This window comes from Pteronotus mesoamericanus, unplaced genomic scaffold, assembly GCF_021234165.1.
Source record: "Pteronotus mesoamericanus isolate MK-2021 breed Mesoamerican mustached bat unplaced genomic scaffold, CSHL_Meso_final contig_78, whole genome shotgun sequence".
NCBI lineage: Eukaryota > Metazoa > Chordata > Mammalia > Chiroptera > Mormoopidae > Pteronotus > Pteronotus mesoamericanus.
In genome coordinates this window covers 8,134,561-8,151,542 of record NW_026555258.1, presented here as the reverse complement: position 1 = coordinate 8,151,542, position 16,982 = coordinate 8,134,561, and the positions used below count along the sequence as shown (strand labels likewise).

Below are 16,982 nucleotides of genomic sequence, written 5' to 3'. Positions count from 1 at the left end.
TGCCTCTTAACATTGAGATATGTGCTCTTTTTAAGTCTCACCTCCTAATCGGCCTTTGGGATTATGCTCCTGGTGTCGTACTAACATCAGAGTTGGTCCAAACCGAGGGGAACTCATTCTCTCCCTCTCCTTTCCCTGCAGATGATCCCAGCCCTCGACTCAGTGCTCAGGCCCAGGTCGCTGAGGACATTCTGGACAAGTATAGGAATGCCATCAAACGGACCAGCCCCAGTGAAGGAGCAATGGCAAACTACGAAAGTGCAGGTGATGATCATGATCAAGATTTGAATAGTAACTTTTGTATCAACGTGATAGAGGTGATTTGCAATAAAAGGAGCCTTTTGATAGCTACTTTTGAATAGCTGTGCAAAAAATAAGGCATAATCCCCAAGATAAATGAAGAGGAAACACAAGTATGTAAAAGTGTAACTGGTACCTCACATGTATTTTTACGCTTGTGTGTGCAGAGCGTCTCTGGGACCAGACTGAGGGGGGAGCCCGGGGCGAAAGCAACAGAAAAACTGAAAAAATAATACCGTGCAGGTTCATATTCCCTCGACCTAGATAGACATCAGTTGTTAACATTTTCCCACATTTTTCTATTTGGTTTTTCCTGAAGCATTTGAAATTATCTCCGAAGAATAAAGATAATTTTCTGTATAAGCACAGTATCTTTACTACACTAAGGAACTTTTTTATTCCTCTTGATTTTATGCATGCATGTCTTACCTAAATTGATTAATTGAAAACATAAAAGCAACTGTGGAACCCCTGGCTGCATTTGTGAGTTCGCTGGCAGCTCCTTCCGGGGCAGTGGGAGGAGCCCTGGGGAGGGGACCGGAGGCCTGAGCACCTGGTGCCCTCAACCGATGGCTGGTTGGGGGGTTTGCAGGTGTCTCCCACGGGCAGGGTTCCATGTCTCCACAAAATGAGGTGATAAGTAAAACGATATTTGAGTCCCCTTTCAGTTCTGTGGTTCAGTGATTCTGATCACAGAGTATTATCTTTATTAAATTAATGGAGACTTTCATTGTTTTCAGTTAGGATTGGAATGAGAAACAAAACCATTCTCTTCTCAATAAATGCCCTCTTGATATATTATCATTACTATCCATATCTTGTTTAAGTGTTTAAAGTTTTCTTTTTCAAAGAACTCTCATTGTCAAGCACAATGCTAACTTATCACTGAGTGGCTCAGAATAACTACTAGTGCCAGAATATTGCAGATTAACCTAATCACCCTTTGGGGGGTCGGTTTTGTTTAGAGGTTATGGGTGATGGTGAAAGTGCACACGATTCTCCTCGAGATGAGACGCTGCAGAACATCTCAGCCGATGATCTGCCGGACTCCGCGAGCCAAGCGGCCCACCCTCAGGACTCGGCTTTCTCTTACCGGTACTTCTTTTACGGGGTTTAGGACTCTGGGTGTTGGACTTCTCATCACCATTGCATCACTTCAAGTCAAGTGATGCCTTGAGTCTCTTAGCAAATGTATAAAGCAGAGAGATAAGAATGAAATGGCTGTTTACTGAGAAGACTTTGCTTCGCAGGTGGAGGCCATGTATCAGAGGCTTTAATTCGGGGATAAAAGGAAACCTCGCTGTGTTCACAGGCAACACCTAAGTAATTAAAGTGAAACAAGTGGCAGGGCCTGTGCCCATTGCAAAGCTCTGGGCTGTGCGAGAAACGTCGGGGGAGGGTGCGCTAGGAGGCAGCACGCACTGCGGGGCTGTCCGCTAACGCGCTGTCCCCCGGAGCCCTGCAGGGCCCCTCCGTGTGTCGTCCTCCTCGTTCCCCAGGTTCAGCACCACCAGCACATGGCTGGTATTGTTTTATATTTACTTCCCCCACTTAGTTTAAAGAAAACTCCAAACAGTATATCATTTTATTTCTAAATATTACTAAGCTTTATAATTTTTTTCTTGCAGTAAAATTGGGTAGGGGGGTGGATAACAGACAACTTTTACTTTTCGGCCATGACTTCATCATTATAGATTTTATGAGTCTTTGCAAAGTGGGAGAATATTGCCTTTGATAGGCTTAATCTGTAAATTCCTCGTTTCGTAGGAAACAAGCCAGTAAGGAAAGACTCAGAGCTAGTCAGGTGAGGGGGACTAGTGATAAGCCTGCAGGTGAGCAGACTGCAGCCTGTTCTCGGAGGCGTGTCTGCTTTTTCTTGGGATGGCAGCTTTGGACATTCCGAAGAAGCTCTGGCCCGTGCCCTGCAGGACCAGAAAGGGCCACGGCTACTAGCAGATAAAAGAATTTGGGTGACTGGGGAGCAGGGGAGAGAGTGGAGGGACTGAGCAAAAAGGAAAACGGACTCTTGGACGTGGGCAACAGTGTAGAGATTGCTGGGAGGAGAGGGGTAAAAGGGGACTGAATGGTAGTGGCAAAAATACAATAAAGATTAAATTTAAAAAAAAGAAAGAATGTCGGTGGCATCTTGGTGTGAACAGAGAGCTGCATTGTTGTGGAGGGTGACACCTTACTGAAGGGCTCCCTGTGCTGGGTGGTGGTAGGTGCTTCAGTAGCTGGCAGTTGGAAGGAGGCGGGTATGGCTCAGCACGAGAAGGCTGCCAGCAGTAGAGCAGTAGGAAAGAGCTGCTTTCCAGGCCGCGAGCTTGTCTAGCGGCAGGACCAACACTTGCCAAGAGCTATAGGACAAGGCATTCTGGGTACCTGTCCTAGATCTCAGCATACACTAGAAGGTCAAAAGGCACTTGTTTGATTCTGGTGACTTTATAGAACAGCCCTTGCCCAGAACACTTTTACAGCCTTGCCCCTTGGGGAACTGGGAGGCCTGTTCCTTTAAGTGAGGTGTCAGTAAGCTTAAGGTCACCTTTTATTTACGACCACTTGAAACATTTGAGTCCTGAGGTAGCATGTTAATTCATGTAGTAAATGTTCGTAAAATGTCATATCTGGACATAGAAATTAATGAATTTTCAACTTATTTTTCAGAGATGCAAAAAAGAAACTGAGGCTTGCTCTTTGCTCTGCGGATTCTGTTGCTTTCCCAGTGCTAACCCATTCAACAAGGAATGGTTTACCAGACCACACAGACCCAGAAGGTAAGCTGCTGTATGGTCATTGGTTTTTTCCGGTATTTGTAGGTTGAACCATATGAAATTGCCAGTGTTCAACTGTATTGAAGCTTTACAGCCATTCCATATGATTCAAATCAATACATTTATATTAGGATCAGTTAAGGGCACTTTGATTACTGCTGGTTCATTAGTGTTCTCTGAGATCGGCAATTCAGCTTAGTTCTAATACAGTTTACATAAGCACATGGATTTTCTCATCTCAACAATGACAGAATTCTTTTCTTTTTCTTTTTGCTTAGACAATGAAATTGTATGCTTCTTAAAAGTTCAAATAGCCGAAGCAATTAATTTACAAGATAAAAACTTAATGGCTCAACTGCAAGAAACAATGCGTTGTGTGTGCCGCTTTGATAACAGGACGTGCAGGAAGCTGCTGGCCTCTATCGCGGAGGATTACAGGTAGCGTGAACCGAGCCTTACTGCAAAGTGCTTGGCTACATGTACCTGGCTATAGATTCCTGAGGAGCACATTGGCTGTTTAGTCTGGAAATGGGGTTATAAATGAGCAGCTCTTACAAACAGAGAAGCGCCATTTACTTGAGCATTGCATAAAAGAGCTTTAGCAGGGGCGAGGCCATGGTAACTAGAATATAATTTTTACTTCATTGGGGATGATAGGGAAGACTACCTCCCTGGACCAGGCAGGCAGGCATTGGCCTAGGAATTGTTACCCTTTGTTTATGACCAGTCCCTGGCTAACAGTTAAGGAGAAAAACGTAATTGAGATGCTTAGGAAGTAAAGGGGGCTTTAAGGCTTAGGGCCTGTGTACTCTTAATGATTGTTTCATTCAGACAGTACGCAGATAATTGGTGGTGTGTTTAATGATCTAGTGGTATAGTAACCTGCATTTTGTTCTTATCGTAGTTTTATGAAGCAGTCAGTTTCCTGTTAGGTGTGAAGTGTGAGGTCCTGCCAGTGTGAAGACTGGGCTCCGATACAAAACAGATCAGTAGTGTGAAGGGACTCAGGCCTGGTCAGTGAATTCGGTAGCTAAGTGGTCGGCCCAGGACATGATATTCTTCACAAACATGAGAGTGCATCTGTTTCTTGGGCTGGCTGCATGCTTGTCCTCAAGACAGTTGTCTGCAGCCTGACATGCTGATTTGTAAAACCCAAATCTCTGAAGTAGCCTGTTTTTTGAAGAAAAATTAGCCCTCTTGGTCTCCAGAGAAAGTGTTCACTGTATATATCTGGTGTCCTGCAAAGCATGTTTCCTTTTAGGAAAAGGGCCCCCTATATTGCTTATCTCACTCGCTGTCGACAAGGACTGCAGACCACACAGGCTCACCTGGAAAGGCTTCTGCAAAGGGTTCTGCGGGACAAGGAGGTGGCCAATCGGTACTTCACCACCGTCTGTGTGAGGCTGCTACTTGAGAGCAAAGAAAAGAAGATCAGGGAGTTCATTCAAGGTAATAACCAGAGACCGTCGGGGTGCATGCCCCTTCAGCCACACATTACTGGGAAGGTTTGGAAAGTCTGGTTTGCTAGTTTGTTTGAGTGCCTACATGTCTAAGAGCAGTGCCTTAAATTCCCAGTTATTTTATGGATTCTGAATTAAATTTTGATGTAAAAAAATACTTTTTATTTTTATTGGATTGATTATCTGTAGTTTGTTTAAAAATTGACTACAAACTGGTAAAGTTTTGGATCCACACAATTTTTCTTATTTTTTTAAATCAAAGCATATCACTTTTAGTACACGCCCCCTGCTCTTAAACTTTTCTCTCTCTCTTACCTTTTTCCTGATTTTAGTGATTTGGCTGCATATTCTCCTAAAATAAACCATGTCCAGACTCTTTTGGCTTTAAGAACATACTATTTACATAGCCAGTGATTAAAATGATTTCTATAATTTCCTTTTTAAAATTACTCAGGTAGTGTATTTTAAATATTACTATTTTGCATTGGAGACTTTCAGAAACTCACAGCGGCTGATGATAAAACTGCTCAGGTAGAAGATTTCCTAAAGTACCTTTATGGCGTGATGGCCCAGGACGTCATATGGCAAAATGCGAGTGAGGAGCAGCTGCAGGACGCTCAGCTGGCCATTGAGCGGAGCGTGATGAATCGGATTTTCAAGCTTGCTTTCTACCCTAATCAGGATGGCGACATACTTCGCGACCAGTGAGTGCTTCTGCGTTTAGTGCCTGGGTTGACAAGCTATACATGAGATTTGGTATCTAAGAGTAATGCATGCCATTACCATGTTTCACCCGTTGGAGTTACAAGATCAAGAAGGATGATGTTCGCTTGTTTCCAGGGAAGTGCAGAATCAGGCAGAGGGGCGTGTAAATTGTTCTGGCCGCTTTGGAAGGCACTGCTGTTGGTTGCGCCTCAGCTCTGCCTTTCCTTTAGACCTTGACTCGGGGAAACTGTCCCTGGCCTTTCTGACGAGGTCGACTTCCCTGTCAGGGCTCTTAGGCTGGTGTTCCTTTCTCAGTGGCAGTTTCACATTTGTTTCTCAGCCTGGCACTGGTGACATTTGGACCAGGTAGTTCTTAGATGCAGGGGCTGTCCTGGGCATTGGGAGAGTCTAGCGGACTCCCGGGCCCTACATGCTAGGGCCGGTCACACAGCACCAGCTGTGAGGACCACAGAGGTCTGCAGGCACTGCCGAGTGTCCCGTGCAGGGCAGAACTGCCCCTGCTCCTGTGCCCCGGTCTGCGTGGTCTCCTGATGGGTGCTCCCTCCCCAGATGTTCCCCGAGGGCAGGAGCAAGCTGCCCGCACTCACCCCCTCCTCACGGCCTCGAGCGCGGGGCTTGGCTGCTGGTATATGTTGATTATTCATTAGGAATGAAAAGTTATGTTTTTGGGTATCAAAAAATATCTAGAATTGTATAGAATATAACATAATAAAGCTGTTTTTAAAAACTAATCCTAAAGATTAACCTTGAAAAATGAATAGCTGCATGGAAACTGGTTATTTTGGGGCAGTGAGACTGGATGATTTAGAATTTTTCTTTTTCCTTTTCTGCATTTTCTTGAGCATTTCTTTACAACCCCCAGCATGTTGAGGTGGCCACTGTGCACTGCAGCTGTGACAGGGGCTTACGGTGCCAGGGACATGTAATAGGATTTCAGGGTGGGTAATGAGTGGTTTTGTAAAACCCGTTTTTCATGGAAATTATAAGATACGGTGTGTATATTTGAGGGAGTTCATTTTCCTCTGAGTGTGTTAGAATCATTCCAACCTGCCTCTCACTTGTTTAGCCTACCCTGAACCTCTGTCCTTGATGTGCCCAGTGCGACCTGTTTTCTCTCCAGAGCACCAGCTTTTGGCTTCCAGCGAGGGGTACGAAGTAGGGACATTCAGACTGCAAAGAGCCACTTTGAAGCAGGTTATTCCTGCCTTCTCCTCCATGGCATTGCCACAGGTTTTGTAGAGGGTAAGCTAACAGTGTTCTGGGAAGAATACTAGAAGCCAGGAAAGCTGGGTTTAGCTCCTGTGTGGTCTTAGTCAAAACTGTCACCTGTTGAAGCTGAATTGTTTTCACCGGTGAAATGAGAGGTTGCAGGCTCTGAGTCCCTTCTCTATCTCAGTGTCTTTGGTTTCTGGCTTTTGAAGCTCCCCTTCCTGGCAGCCTGTTTGCTGATTAGTGTGTCCAGGCAGTGTGTGGGCTGAGGGCTCCTCTCCCTTCTCCGTGGAGGGCTGTCCTCGCCTGGGAAGGAAGAAGGACTTCCCTGCTCTGTCCGCACCCCTTGCTCACTCAGCATCGCTAAGCAGATCCCAGATACGACTTTTTTTGACAAGATAGAATACCTAGAGCTTAGAGGTAGTCTGAACTGTAATTGTAATCTGTATCAAGAAATATGTCTAAAATGTTTTAAGTGCCTTCAAAAATTAATTATGACACTGTGTACCTTATGTTCTGAAATACATATTTACGTATTTGTTTTGGGGGTTTTCAGGGTTCTTCATGAACATATTCAGAGACTGTCTAAGGTCGTGACCGCAAACCACAGAGCCCTCCAGATACCGGAGGTAAGGCGGGCCTCCGAGCGCGGGCGCCGTTCCGAACTAAAAGCTGCTCAGTGTTGCCTGTGCACGTTACCAGTTTTTCAGGGAGACTATACAGTATGTAACGCCTGTTCACACTAGAGGTGCTTCAGTCTGCGAAGTTCCCCGAAGACCCTCCCCAGGATTACAGTTCGGGTGGTGAGGGGGCTGACTCTGCCGGTGGGGCCTCAGGGTGCAGACAGCTCGGTTCCAGGCGGTTCCAGGCGGTTCCACGCGAGGGGATTGAACCTGACCGTGACACCGAGTTCCCTTTCAGTTGTTGATAATGGAGTTTTTACCCCTTGTAAAATACAGCTCTTAGAAAATAAGAAAATAGGAAGATTTCAGGTAGTTGAGCTTTCTGGTTGTTTTATTAAAATCCCCATAATGGGACATTGATTAACATAAAATTTTTAATTGTCTTGGATTGTTTGAATCAGTTATTTCTAGAACCACTGCAGCAAATGCACATATTAATTTATAAATTATTTTCTTTTAAAAGTAGCTTGTTTGTGCTTTTGGAATCAGCTTCTACACATAGAGAAGTTCCATTCTTACTATTTAAGAAAGGTTGAAATTTTATGACTTCTAGGTTCTATGTTATTGTATGCCATTTCCTCTGTTGGTGGATATCTAAGTTGTTTTTATTTTAAAACTCAAAGCAGATTCTTTAAAAGTTAAAGAGTTAAGCTTCAGTTGTTAGTGGCAGGCGAAGGGACCACAGCTGTGCTCCCTGCCTGTGGGGGCCGTGAGGTTGAAGCTCTGCCTGCCTGTGCGTGGTCTCACTCAGGTCTACCTTCGGGAGGCACCATGGCCTTCGGCACAGTCAGAAATCAGGACAATAAGTGCTTACAAGACACCCCGGGACAAAGTGCAGTGCATCCTGCGCATGTGCTCCACCATCATGAACCTCCTGAGCCTGGCCAATGAGGACTCCGTCCCGGGAGCCGATGACTTCGTCCCTGTTCTGGTGTTCGTGTTGATAAAGGTGGGCCCCTCTGAACTGTTGGAGACGAGGGTTTATTTGGCATTCTGAGCAGGGTGCTGTGGGGCTTCCCAGGATGTTAGAGACCTTGGCTTTTTTCTAAGCCTCAAGCTCTGTGTTACCCAGAAAGTGTCTCACGTCGACTCTTGTTCTTTCCAGGAGTTAGGGGTTTCAAAAGAAAGAATGGGAGGTCCAGAGTCCTAGATGAACATGTTCAATTTTTAAAGCAGTGCCTGCAGTTCTTGGTTGGGTCTCTGTATATACTTATTGGGTGAAAGAATTAATGGGCTTTTACCATTTTTTTTTTTCACATTGAATTCTTCATAGTGCTTGTCACATAAACTACTAAATTTGCCAATCATCTTTCTCCTCCGTTAGCCTCATATTTTGTAATCGTATCTCATTATTTTAAAAAATACTGACATTTTATCCTTTTTTTAATCTTTAAAATTGAAATTTCATCATCCAAACGGTTTATTTTGAACATTTCGGGGAGGACCATGTGCTTTGGGTGCGTCACTCCTGTGGTCCAGTCAGCTTAGCTCATCTGTTGAGGCCTAGGGTACATTTGACACATATCTTACTAATTCTTAATGTTTCAGTATTTCTACAGCCTGAACTCCCGAGTCAGAAACCCCTAAGATCAGTGTGTGGTCAGCCCCTACAACTCCCATTGGCCCGCTCTTCCCTCTTCTGCTTGTGCTGTGTCAGTTTAAGCTTGTTTTAAGGAACGAGTCTTGGCTTCTCTTCCTAACCACTTAACGCATTTGTGTCCTTTCTTGCCGCCTGAAGATGGTGAAAAAGCTGATGTTCTGTGTTGCCTCTTGTAAAAGAGGACGTGTTACCCTCTTCAGTTTTTTCTTTCTCAGCTTATCCTACCTGCACTTACTAACCAGCGGTAACCCCATGTGCCTGCAGCATTTATTTCCTGAGGATTCCTCAGGATTCTGCAATCCTGAGATGTTGAGTGAGTCCACTGGGTTTGGTGCAGCCTTGTTAAGGACCTCAGTGGGGTTAAGTGACTTGCAGGCATAGAAAGCTCTAGGTAGTTCAGCTAAGATTAGAACCCAGCTTGCCTTTCCAGTGTCCTGTTGCTGCTCATAGCAGCTAGGGTTTACAGAATAGTTCCAAAAAGGGAATTTGGGGCCTATTTACAGAAGGACTGGTATCTATCTTTTTCAGAGAAAAACTTTGGAAGATGTTGACTTCAATGATTTTTGCAGGCATATACATCTAACTGATTGACGCCTTTATTTTTCATTTTTCTAGGCAAACCCACCCTGTTTGCTGTCCACTGTTCAGTACATCAGTAGCTTCTATGCCAGCTGTCTGACTGGAGAGGAGTCGTATTGGTGGATGCAGTTCACTGCAGCAGTGGAATTCATTAAAACCATCGATGACCGAAAGTGACCCAAGACCCAGGCCCACCGAGGCAGCAGACTGTTAGGCGGGCAAACAGGTCTCTAAGAAAATGTACCAGCTGCTTTGAAGGCTGAAGAGTGTTTTTGTATAATATTGTACAGCATTCAGACATTTTAAAACAGATCTTTACTAAACAGATTGATGAGCTAACAAGCAGGTTCTCTTTTCTTTGGGCTCTTTTCCTTTCTGAATTGCATATTTTATTTTCTTGATCCCAAGTAGAGAATAGTATTACAAAAAGGGACCACATTTTTCAGGTATTTGAAATACTAAAAAACTAAGCAAAATCTCCTAGAAAATTTCTAGATCTCCAGTCATGGATATCCATTCTTTCCTTTCATTTAACAAAGAAGAACAATATGTCTTTTAAGATGCTGTCTAACCCTGTAGACATCCAGTGGGAGGGAGATACGAGCTGCACTGACCGCTGTAATGGTGGTGGCATTAGTGGCATTGCCTATAAATACACTCGCCTAAATTGAAAAGCTAAGAAGGAAATGTAAATACAATATATATTTATATTTGATGTAATATGGACACCTTCAGAGTCTAATAAACAAGGGATATTGCTGGTAGTAGATTGTGATGTACCCTCTTGTGAAATGGTTTCCTTGACAAAAATTTAAGCTGAGCTTAAAATCAGAAAACAAAAAAGTACACAAATATTTATTAAAGTGTAATATAGTTTATTGAACTTTGTAGGTGTGGAGTTTGATGCCCAGGGCTGCCTTTAATGACAGGTATAAAAATCATGAGTGAGTCGCCTAGACACTCCTCACTGTGGACATCGCCGAGCCTGCAGTGGGAGAGAGGTCTTTAGTCCCCGTGTATCACATGCAAAGGAGCCGTAGAGATCTAATACTTTTTTGTGGTACTTACCTGAAATACTAAATAATAGCGTAGAAACCACCAACAGAACTCCTTACAACCCTGTAATTGTAATATATTTTTGATGATGATTCACATTGAATGCACAGACCAGGAATTCAGTGAATGTCATTTTTTTAAAAAAACTAATTTGTATTGTCTGCTCTAGTGATACAAGTTTTATTAGTGATAAACTATTTTAATCAACCATACTATTCTTATGGAAAAAAATCTATTTTGGCAGGTTTCTGTGCCTTTATTTCCCTATTCTGAAGGAAAGTATGTATTTCAATGTTTTGTTTTGATTATATGTTGATAGTTAACAGGACTCGGCTTCGGTGTCTGAGAAGCTGGCCACGGAGGCACACTGAAGCTCCAGGCACAAGCCTTGTGCCCGCCCGTCACTGACGGGCTTCACTGTGTCTGTTTCCTGGTCACGTTGAGCGGCTTTTTACAACAAACGTGGCCCCATGCTTTGAGTCCCTTGTTGCTGACAGCACTTCAGGCCCTCTGAAGGGAACTGGGACAGACACCTGGAGCAGGTGAGGACAGAGGTTGTCTTTCCCTCCCTCCAAGGGCTCCGGGTCTCGTGCCTGAGGAAGCTGGGGTTTCTCTACGCCCCCACCTCTTTTCCTTTTTTTTTTGAAACAGCAAAATAAGAAGTTGCATAGGAGTGTGGGATGTGGTTTCTGCCTTTTAGGGAGAGATCAAAATTAAACTAGTACTACAAAAATGTCCTTTTGAATGTTAGGTCAAGAAATCTGTGTACAGAGTCATGTGCTTTGTGGGGCGGTGACTGTCAAACTTGCCAGGTGTTAGAAGTCAAATCCCAACATAAATATTTTACAAGACAACTGTCTAACATGCTAAGATCTAAAAGGGAGTCCATTTTCTTCAGCATTTGATTCAATAAACGTTAAGTCAACAGAAGACTTGAAATAGTTGAAGTTCATTGTTATGGGATTTAACTCGGAAGTCAGTGAGAGGAAGTCAGTGAGTGATCGCTGACTCTACTCCATGTTATCACCGTGGAGATAAACGTGAAGATGTGGACACGGCACAGGGCTCTCTTCTGGGCGGCAGGTGTGGAGTTTGGGCCGTAGGGCTGCGCTGGAGGCGGGAGACGGGAACCTGCGGCGCTCGCGCCCGTGGTCAGAGCAGAGCCCCAGAGATGGAGACAGGTGCTTGGGCTGGACTCGGGCACTGGCAGACACGCACAGCCCAGCTCTTGAAGGGGCAGCGAAGGCTCCCTTGGGACACCTTCGGGAGCAAGCGCCACTCGGCAGTCACCATCACTGGTTTGATGTCATGACGGGATTCATTTTAGGGTTGACTTCAGAATTTAGGAATTGGCAACTACCTGCATGGCAGGGGTGGGGTATGAGGTAGGGAATAATTTGACTTCGCTCTTTGAGGAAAGAGGCAGAGTTGTTCTCCGAAAGTTTCTTACTGTACTAACTCCCAGTGCTGCTTTTACATGAAGTATTAGTGCAACAGCACCCAGCCACCCCTGGGAACACTCGGTAGCCACTAATTGATCGCCTGGAATTTACAAAGCTACTGAATGTAAAACGCAGAGTGAGAAGCTCAGTGCACTGAAATCTTGTAGAATTAAACTAATTTTATAATTCATACTTTGTGTTAATATTCTGCTTCTGGAGAAAGTTTAGTAGAAATACAGATTTAAGATTGTCTTTCCTTGTAAAATTACTTTTTTTAAAAAAACCTGGTAAACATTCTTTTTCTCCGCTAGGTAAAATCTCAGTCACTTTTTATTTTTAAAAACTTGCTTATGAAAGCCTTTTTTATACGGATATTAAATCACTGTAGTAAGAGAATTAGGCTCTGTGAGGAACTGACAGAAGATGTGATGCATGGTTTTTTATCCCTGTTGTTCCCAAAAGCCTTTGTTTAATGAGGACCTGTTCCTGAGGTGCATAAGCAGGAACAGAAAACCTGGCCCAGACAGGATCCAGCCGTCAGAATCCAGCTGAGTAGCACCTGCCCTGGGAATTCCAGTTTGGCCAAGTAAAGGCCAGCTCGGTATTTTAAACAAGTGAGGTTTTTAAAACTCCCGCTCATGTGATCGGGTGTGAAAGGGAACGGAAGGCCACACTTGGAGCAGAGCAGTGATGGCAGTGTGGCCAGGGTGCTTCCTGGGCCTTCTCTCCCTCTCTCCATTCTGCTTTACTTTTTTTTTTTATTTTAATAAAAAAATCTTTACACGAGCCATTAGCTTATTTCAATTAAAAAAATTAGAAAATTAGTCTAAGGCCTTTGTTTTAAATCAGCTTAAGCTATATGGCATTAAAAAAAAGACATCTTTTTTGCTATCCTTTTTCTGAAGCTTTTGGATCCATTATTCAATTCACATTATAAAAGACTGGTATTAGCAGAGAAAAGTCTTTGTAGTGTTTTTTTTTTTATGTCTAGTGGATTTATTCTATGCAATTGCCATCATTTGTGGGGGAATCAGAAACAATTTTGAAGTTCAAAGAATTCTTAAGTAGATTACTGGCAATGTTTGAGGTATTGTGAATGCCAAAATGCTTGACAACTTTATCAGATTAATAATTACTTATATCTTACAGGGGTGCCTAACCTTTTGGCATCTCTGGGCCACACTGGAAGAAGAAGCATTGTCTTGGGCCACATATTAAATACACAGACATTAACGAAAACAAAAAAAAATCTCATGGTGTTTTAAGTAAATTTACAATTTTCTGTTGGGCCACATTCATCGCCATCCTGAGCTGCATGTGGCCTGTGGGCCGCAGGTTGGCCACCCCTGGCCGGATGTAGGTGACCCAAGAAGCAGGATGGCCAGGAACCGTTTTTTTACTCTAGAAAACACTCAGGCAAAGGGAGGGAGAGTTGACTTCCACGTCGAGGTTGATTGGTTGAGCTGTGGAGTCACCATGGGGCTGCTGGGTCTTAGGAGTCCCCGAGAGAGGAGGCCTCTCCCCTGGGTCCCTGGAAGGCAGTGTGGGCAGGGGCCACACGCCCTAGGAATTCCCCTCTGCCAAGTTGATACTCTGTCTTCCTGGGCGTCACCTGTATTAAAGCTTTGTCCTGCCTCTCCTGTCAAAACTGCTGAAACCTTTCCCACACCGCAGTGAATGAGCCTGCACGGTCATGTGCAGGGAACCTGTCCTGTCCCCTGATGTGACTGCTAACATGGGATATTCTGTAAAACTGATTAAAAGGGGAGAGTGGTTGAATTCACTGGGTTTTATGTTTCCATCATCTATGTTGTATTCAGAAGCATTTCTGAAAATTTGTGACTTCGCAAATAGAACTTATGTTCTCCATGAATTCACACTTGTCTGTTTCATCCGAACAGCTAAGGGTAATTGTGAAGTGCGGTGCAGGAAGGAATTAGAATGAGCCAGCAGTGGCTAACAAGACGGTGAACGTTTACTGTTTTATTGCGGCTCCTAGCTGACCCCTGCGTTTGGTAGGGAGCGATTCATGAGCCTGGGTTCTGAGTGCAAAGCTGCTAATCACGGTTTCCCGGAAGCCTTTATGCATTTCAGCTGAGGTGAATTGCTCTTAGACAAGGAGCCTGCGTCCCACAGGCAGGCCCCTCTCCGGGCTGCCCTCGCTGGTGCAAAGGTGCATTCCCTGTGTGGATTGCACTTCATTCAGAAGGAAACATTTAGAAATTCGATTAGGGCTGGGTGTTGTGGGGGGGTGGGGTTGTAATTATATTTTTATTCTCACTCAAGGACATTTTTTTTCCATTGCTTTTAAAGAGAGAAAGAGGGAGAGAGAGAAACATTGATTCGTTGTCTTGTAGGCACCCTGACCGGGGATGGAACCCGCAACCTGGGTATATGCCCTGAGCGGGTATTGAACCCGCTTCCACCAACTGAGCCACACTGACCAGGGCTAGGGCTGTTTTCACTCAGTCTGATTAAAATCAACGCTATGAGTTGCTTAGAACTGAAAATGGAATATAACTTTTCTTGCCAACTTGGAATTACCTGTCTCTTTTAATGTCTATTATATATGTACCTACTCCACCCTCTTTAAGTAAGTGGCTCTGTAGCTTTTCCCAGAGGAAGCTGAGCTAGTGACAGTGCTTAGCTAGGCCGCCCTGCAGTGCCCTCTGTAACTGTCACCATCCTGAAAAGTGAAATCAGGCCAGAAGCTCCTTTGGCTATAAAGGTGTCCTCTACCTAGAGATTTAAATATTCATTGAGGAGCTTTCTCTTCAGTCATATCATTCGAGAAGAGTCCTTTTCCATCTTCTTAGGGTTCCAAAATGCAGTACACAGACTTTAAAACTGAACGAAGAGGTTGTGAGGATCCCCAAAACATCTCCCACGTTTTGTGCTGAGAGGGAACTAGCTCTCAGTTCTGAGTCACTGAACCTGCTGTAGACACTAATGTGAGAGCCGTGGTATTCATGTTTCTGTTAACCAGGAATGTAACATGTTGCTGGCCCAAACCATTACATTTTATGTTCCCGTGAAAAGAGTATCTGATGCGATTTTAAAAAATAGGACACTTTTCACTTCAGCTTTCCAGAAGCCTCCTAATTTGTACTTTTGACAAAACTTGTAGCCAGAGCTGTTGACTCAGATACATGGCCGCTGCCCTGACCTGCGTGGCACAGTGTGCTGAGTGTCATCCCACAAAGTGAAAGGTCGCCAGGTTAGATTCCTGGTCAGAGCACCCTCCTGGGTGCTGCTGGTCCTATTGGGGTGAGTGCGAGAGGCAGTCAATGTGATGTTTCTTTCCCTCTCTCCCTCCCTCCCTCTCTCTCAAAATAAAGTCTTTAAAAAAAATACATAGCTGCTGTTATTTGGATCAAATATTCCTGGTGAATCTGATCTGACTCATTCGGACCAAGTGAATTAGAATCTCTGGAGGTGGGACCCCAAATTGGTCCATTTTCAAGTACCCTAGGGAGTTCTTGTAAACCACCGTTTTCCAGACTTCCCTGTTGAGTATCACGTGGTCCTTGCTGGCAAATCAGAATCCATAAGGGATGGAACCAGAATCTTCAAACAAGTCCTCTGGGTGACTTAACAGAAGTTTGAGGAGCCCCGTGAGAGCCAGCATCTCACTTAGTAGGAACCAGTGGCCCAACCGCACCATCCTCTTGGGGATGTTCATGGCCTGCAGACCCATGGTCCCCCCAGACCCATTGCGTCAGAATTTCGGGGGAAGAGCCCGGGCCTCTGCGTTCCCAGCAAGCTGCCCGTCTGACTCCGGGGCTCGCCGAAGTGTGCGATCTTCACGGAAGGTTCCGTTCTCAAAGGCTTGGCTCCTTTGCTGCTGGGGGTAGCAGGTGTGAATGAGGAGGGCCTGACAGCCGGTTCAATGACCCTTTAAAAATACCTCTTTTTATTTGCTTAAGTCCAAGTGTTTTCCTTTACTCATCATCTGTCAGGTCATAGAAAAGCTCTTCCCCAAACCTCAAACTGCCAAACATCTCCAGATTTTCTCAAAGTTCAAATTCCTGTATGAAAAATTCTAAGAAAAATTATTTCTTAAACTTCCTCATTGAGCCTTCATAACGCTGTTGCATTTCTGCTGTTTCTTTTTGTAACCCATGTCCCATGAAAAATGATGGCCTTGGTTCCCCCGCAGACCCTGGCCTCTGACTTGACTTTGGCTCCCGAGCTTCCTCTGGGGCAAGCGAGGACCTTTGCTGCCCTCTCCTGTTTCCAGTCCCCTCAGTGGAGACGTGGATTTCAGCTCCTGGATTGACTTGCCTCCCTCGTGCCCGCCTCACTCCTGGTCCCCAGCAGCCCTGTTTGTTTTCTCCCGTGGCCATGATAGAACCAGTGCGGCTGCTGCGGAGGCTGCAGCTTTGGGGTAGCAGGCGGGGAGCGAGCCAGCCTGGGGGGACGAGGTGAGTGCGCAGGCCAGCGACAGACGATGGGAGGGGGAGGCGGGAAGGGCCTCCTAGGAGCACAGTGTCCGGAGGGGTGGCCACCAGCACCTCACGCACAGAAAGCTGGACCATGCTGGTGAGCTTACAAAGGTTCTTTTCTCTCTGGATCACTCTCTCTACTTAGGGAAAAGCCACGGGGTTCATGGGTTTTGTGGTCGTAGTGCCGGGCTGGGAGCCTGAAGATGTTCTTTCTCATCTTAGCTCTGCCACTCACCAGACCTAAGGCAAGTGGCAACTTGGAAGGGCTTTTCCTGAGTTGGCCGAGTTTACCTCAATGACCCCTTTCAGGCTCTGGTCTTGTCATATGCATACTTTTCATACATACACTTGAAATATTCCTCCCATGCTAGCATTCAGCTGACCGGGTGCGTCTTGGGTGTGGCGACGCCGTGGAGGTGGCCAGAAGGACCGTGGGTGGTTGGAGCCCCTAACAGAAGAGGCTGCCCACTGAACTGACTCCACGGAGGACATGAGAGCCTGGCCAGTGAACACAAATTGAGGCACCACGCCGCTTGCCAGCGTGGCGTAATGAACTTGAACCGCGCCTGGTGAGGAAACCCTGGCGTGGCAATGCCCTGGGCATCAGCCAGCGCAGCCTCGCGGGAGGGGCGCTGGCCATGCCTCTAGGCGGGAGCATGTGAACAACTGGCACAGAAGTCACTCAGCCGATTTTTTTTGTAATCCTCTCCG

At 45.3% G+C, this 16,982-nt stretch overlaps 1 protein-coding gene across 5 annotated transcripts in view; it reads left to right on the top strand.

The window, feature by feature from the left end:
- Nucleotides 1-11,314, top strand: part of GAPVD1 (GTPase activating protein and VPS9 domains 1) — a 60,109-nt gene extending 48,795 nt beyond the window's left edge. For all 5 annotated transcript variants that reach the window (XM_054584385.1, XM_054584383.1, XM_054584384.1 and 2 more), the window contains 9 exons: nucleotides 142-264; nucleotides 1,266-1,395; nucleotides 2,965-3,074; nucleotides 3,350-3,509; nucleotides 4,333-4,520; nucleotides 5,022-5,235; nucleotides 7,023-7,095; nucleotides 7,901-8,098; nucleotides 9,365-11,314. In XM_054584385.1, the coding sequence (XP_054440360.1) occupies nucleotides 142-264; nucleotides 1,266-1,395; nucleotides 2,965-3,074; nucleotides 3,350-3,509; nucleotides 4,333-4,520; nucleotides 5,022-5,235; nucleotides 7,023-7,095; nucleotides 7,901-8,098; nucleotides 9,365-9,505 (1,337 nt within the window). In that variant the 3' untranslated portion in view covers nucleotides 9,506-11,314. The remainder of the gene's footprint in view (nucleotides 1-141; nucleotides 265-1,265; nucleotides 1,396-2,964; nucleotides 3,075-3,349; nucleotides 3,510-4,332; nucleotides 4,521-5,021; nucleotides 5,236-7,022; nucleotides 7,096-7,900; nucleotides 8,099-9,364) is intronic.
- Nucleotides 11,315-16,982: the final 5,668 nt, after the last annotated feature.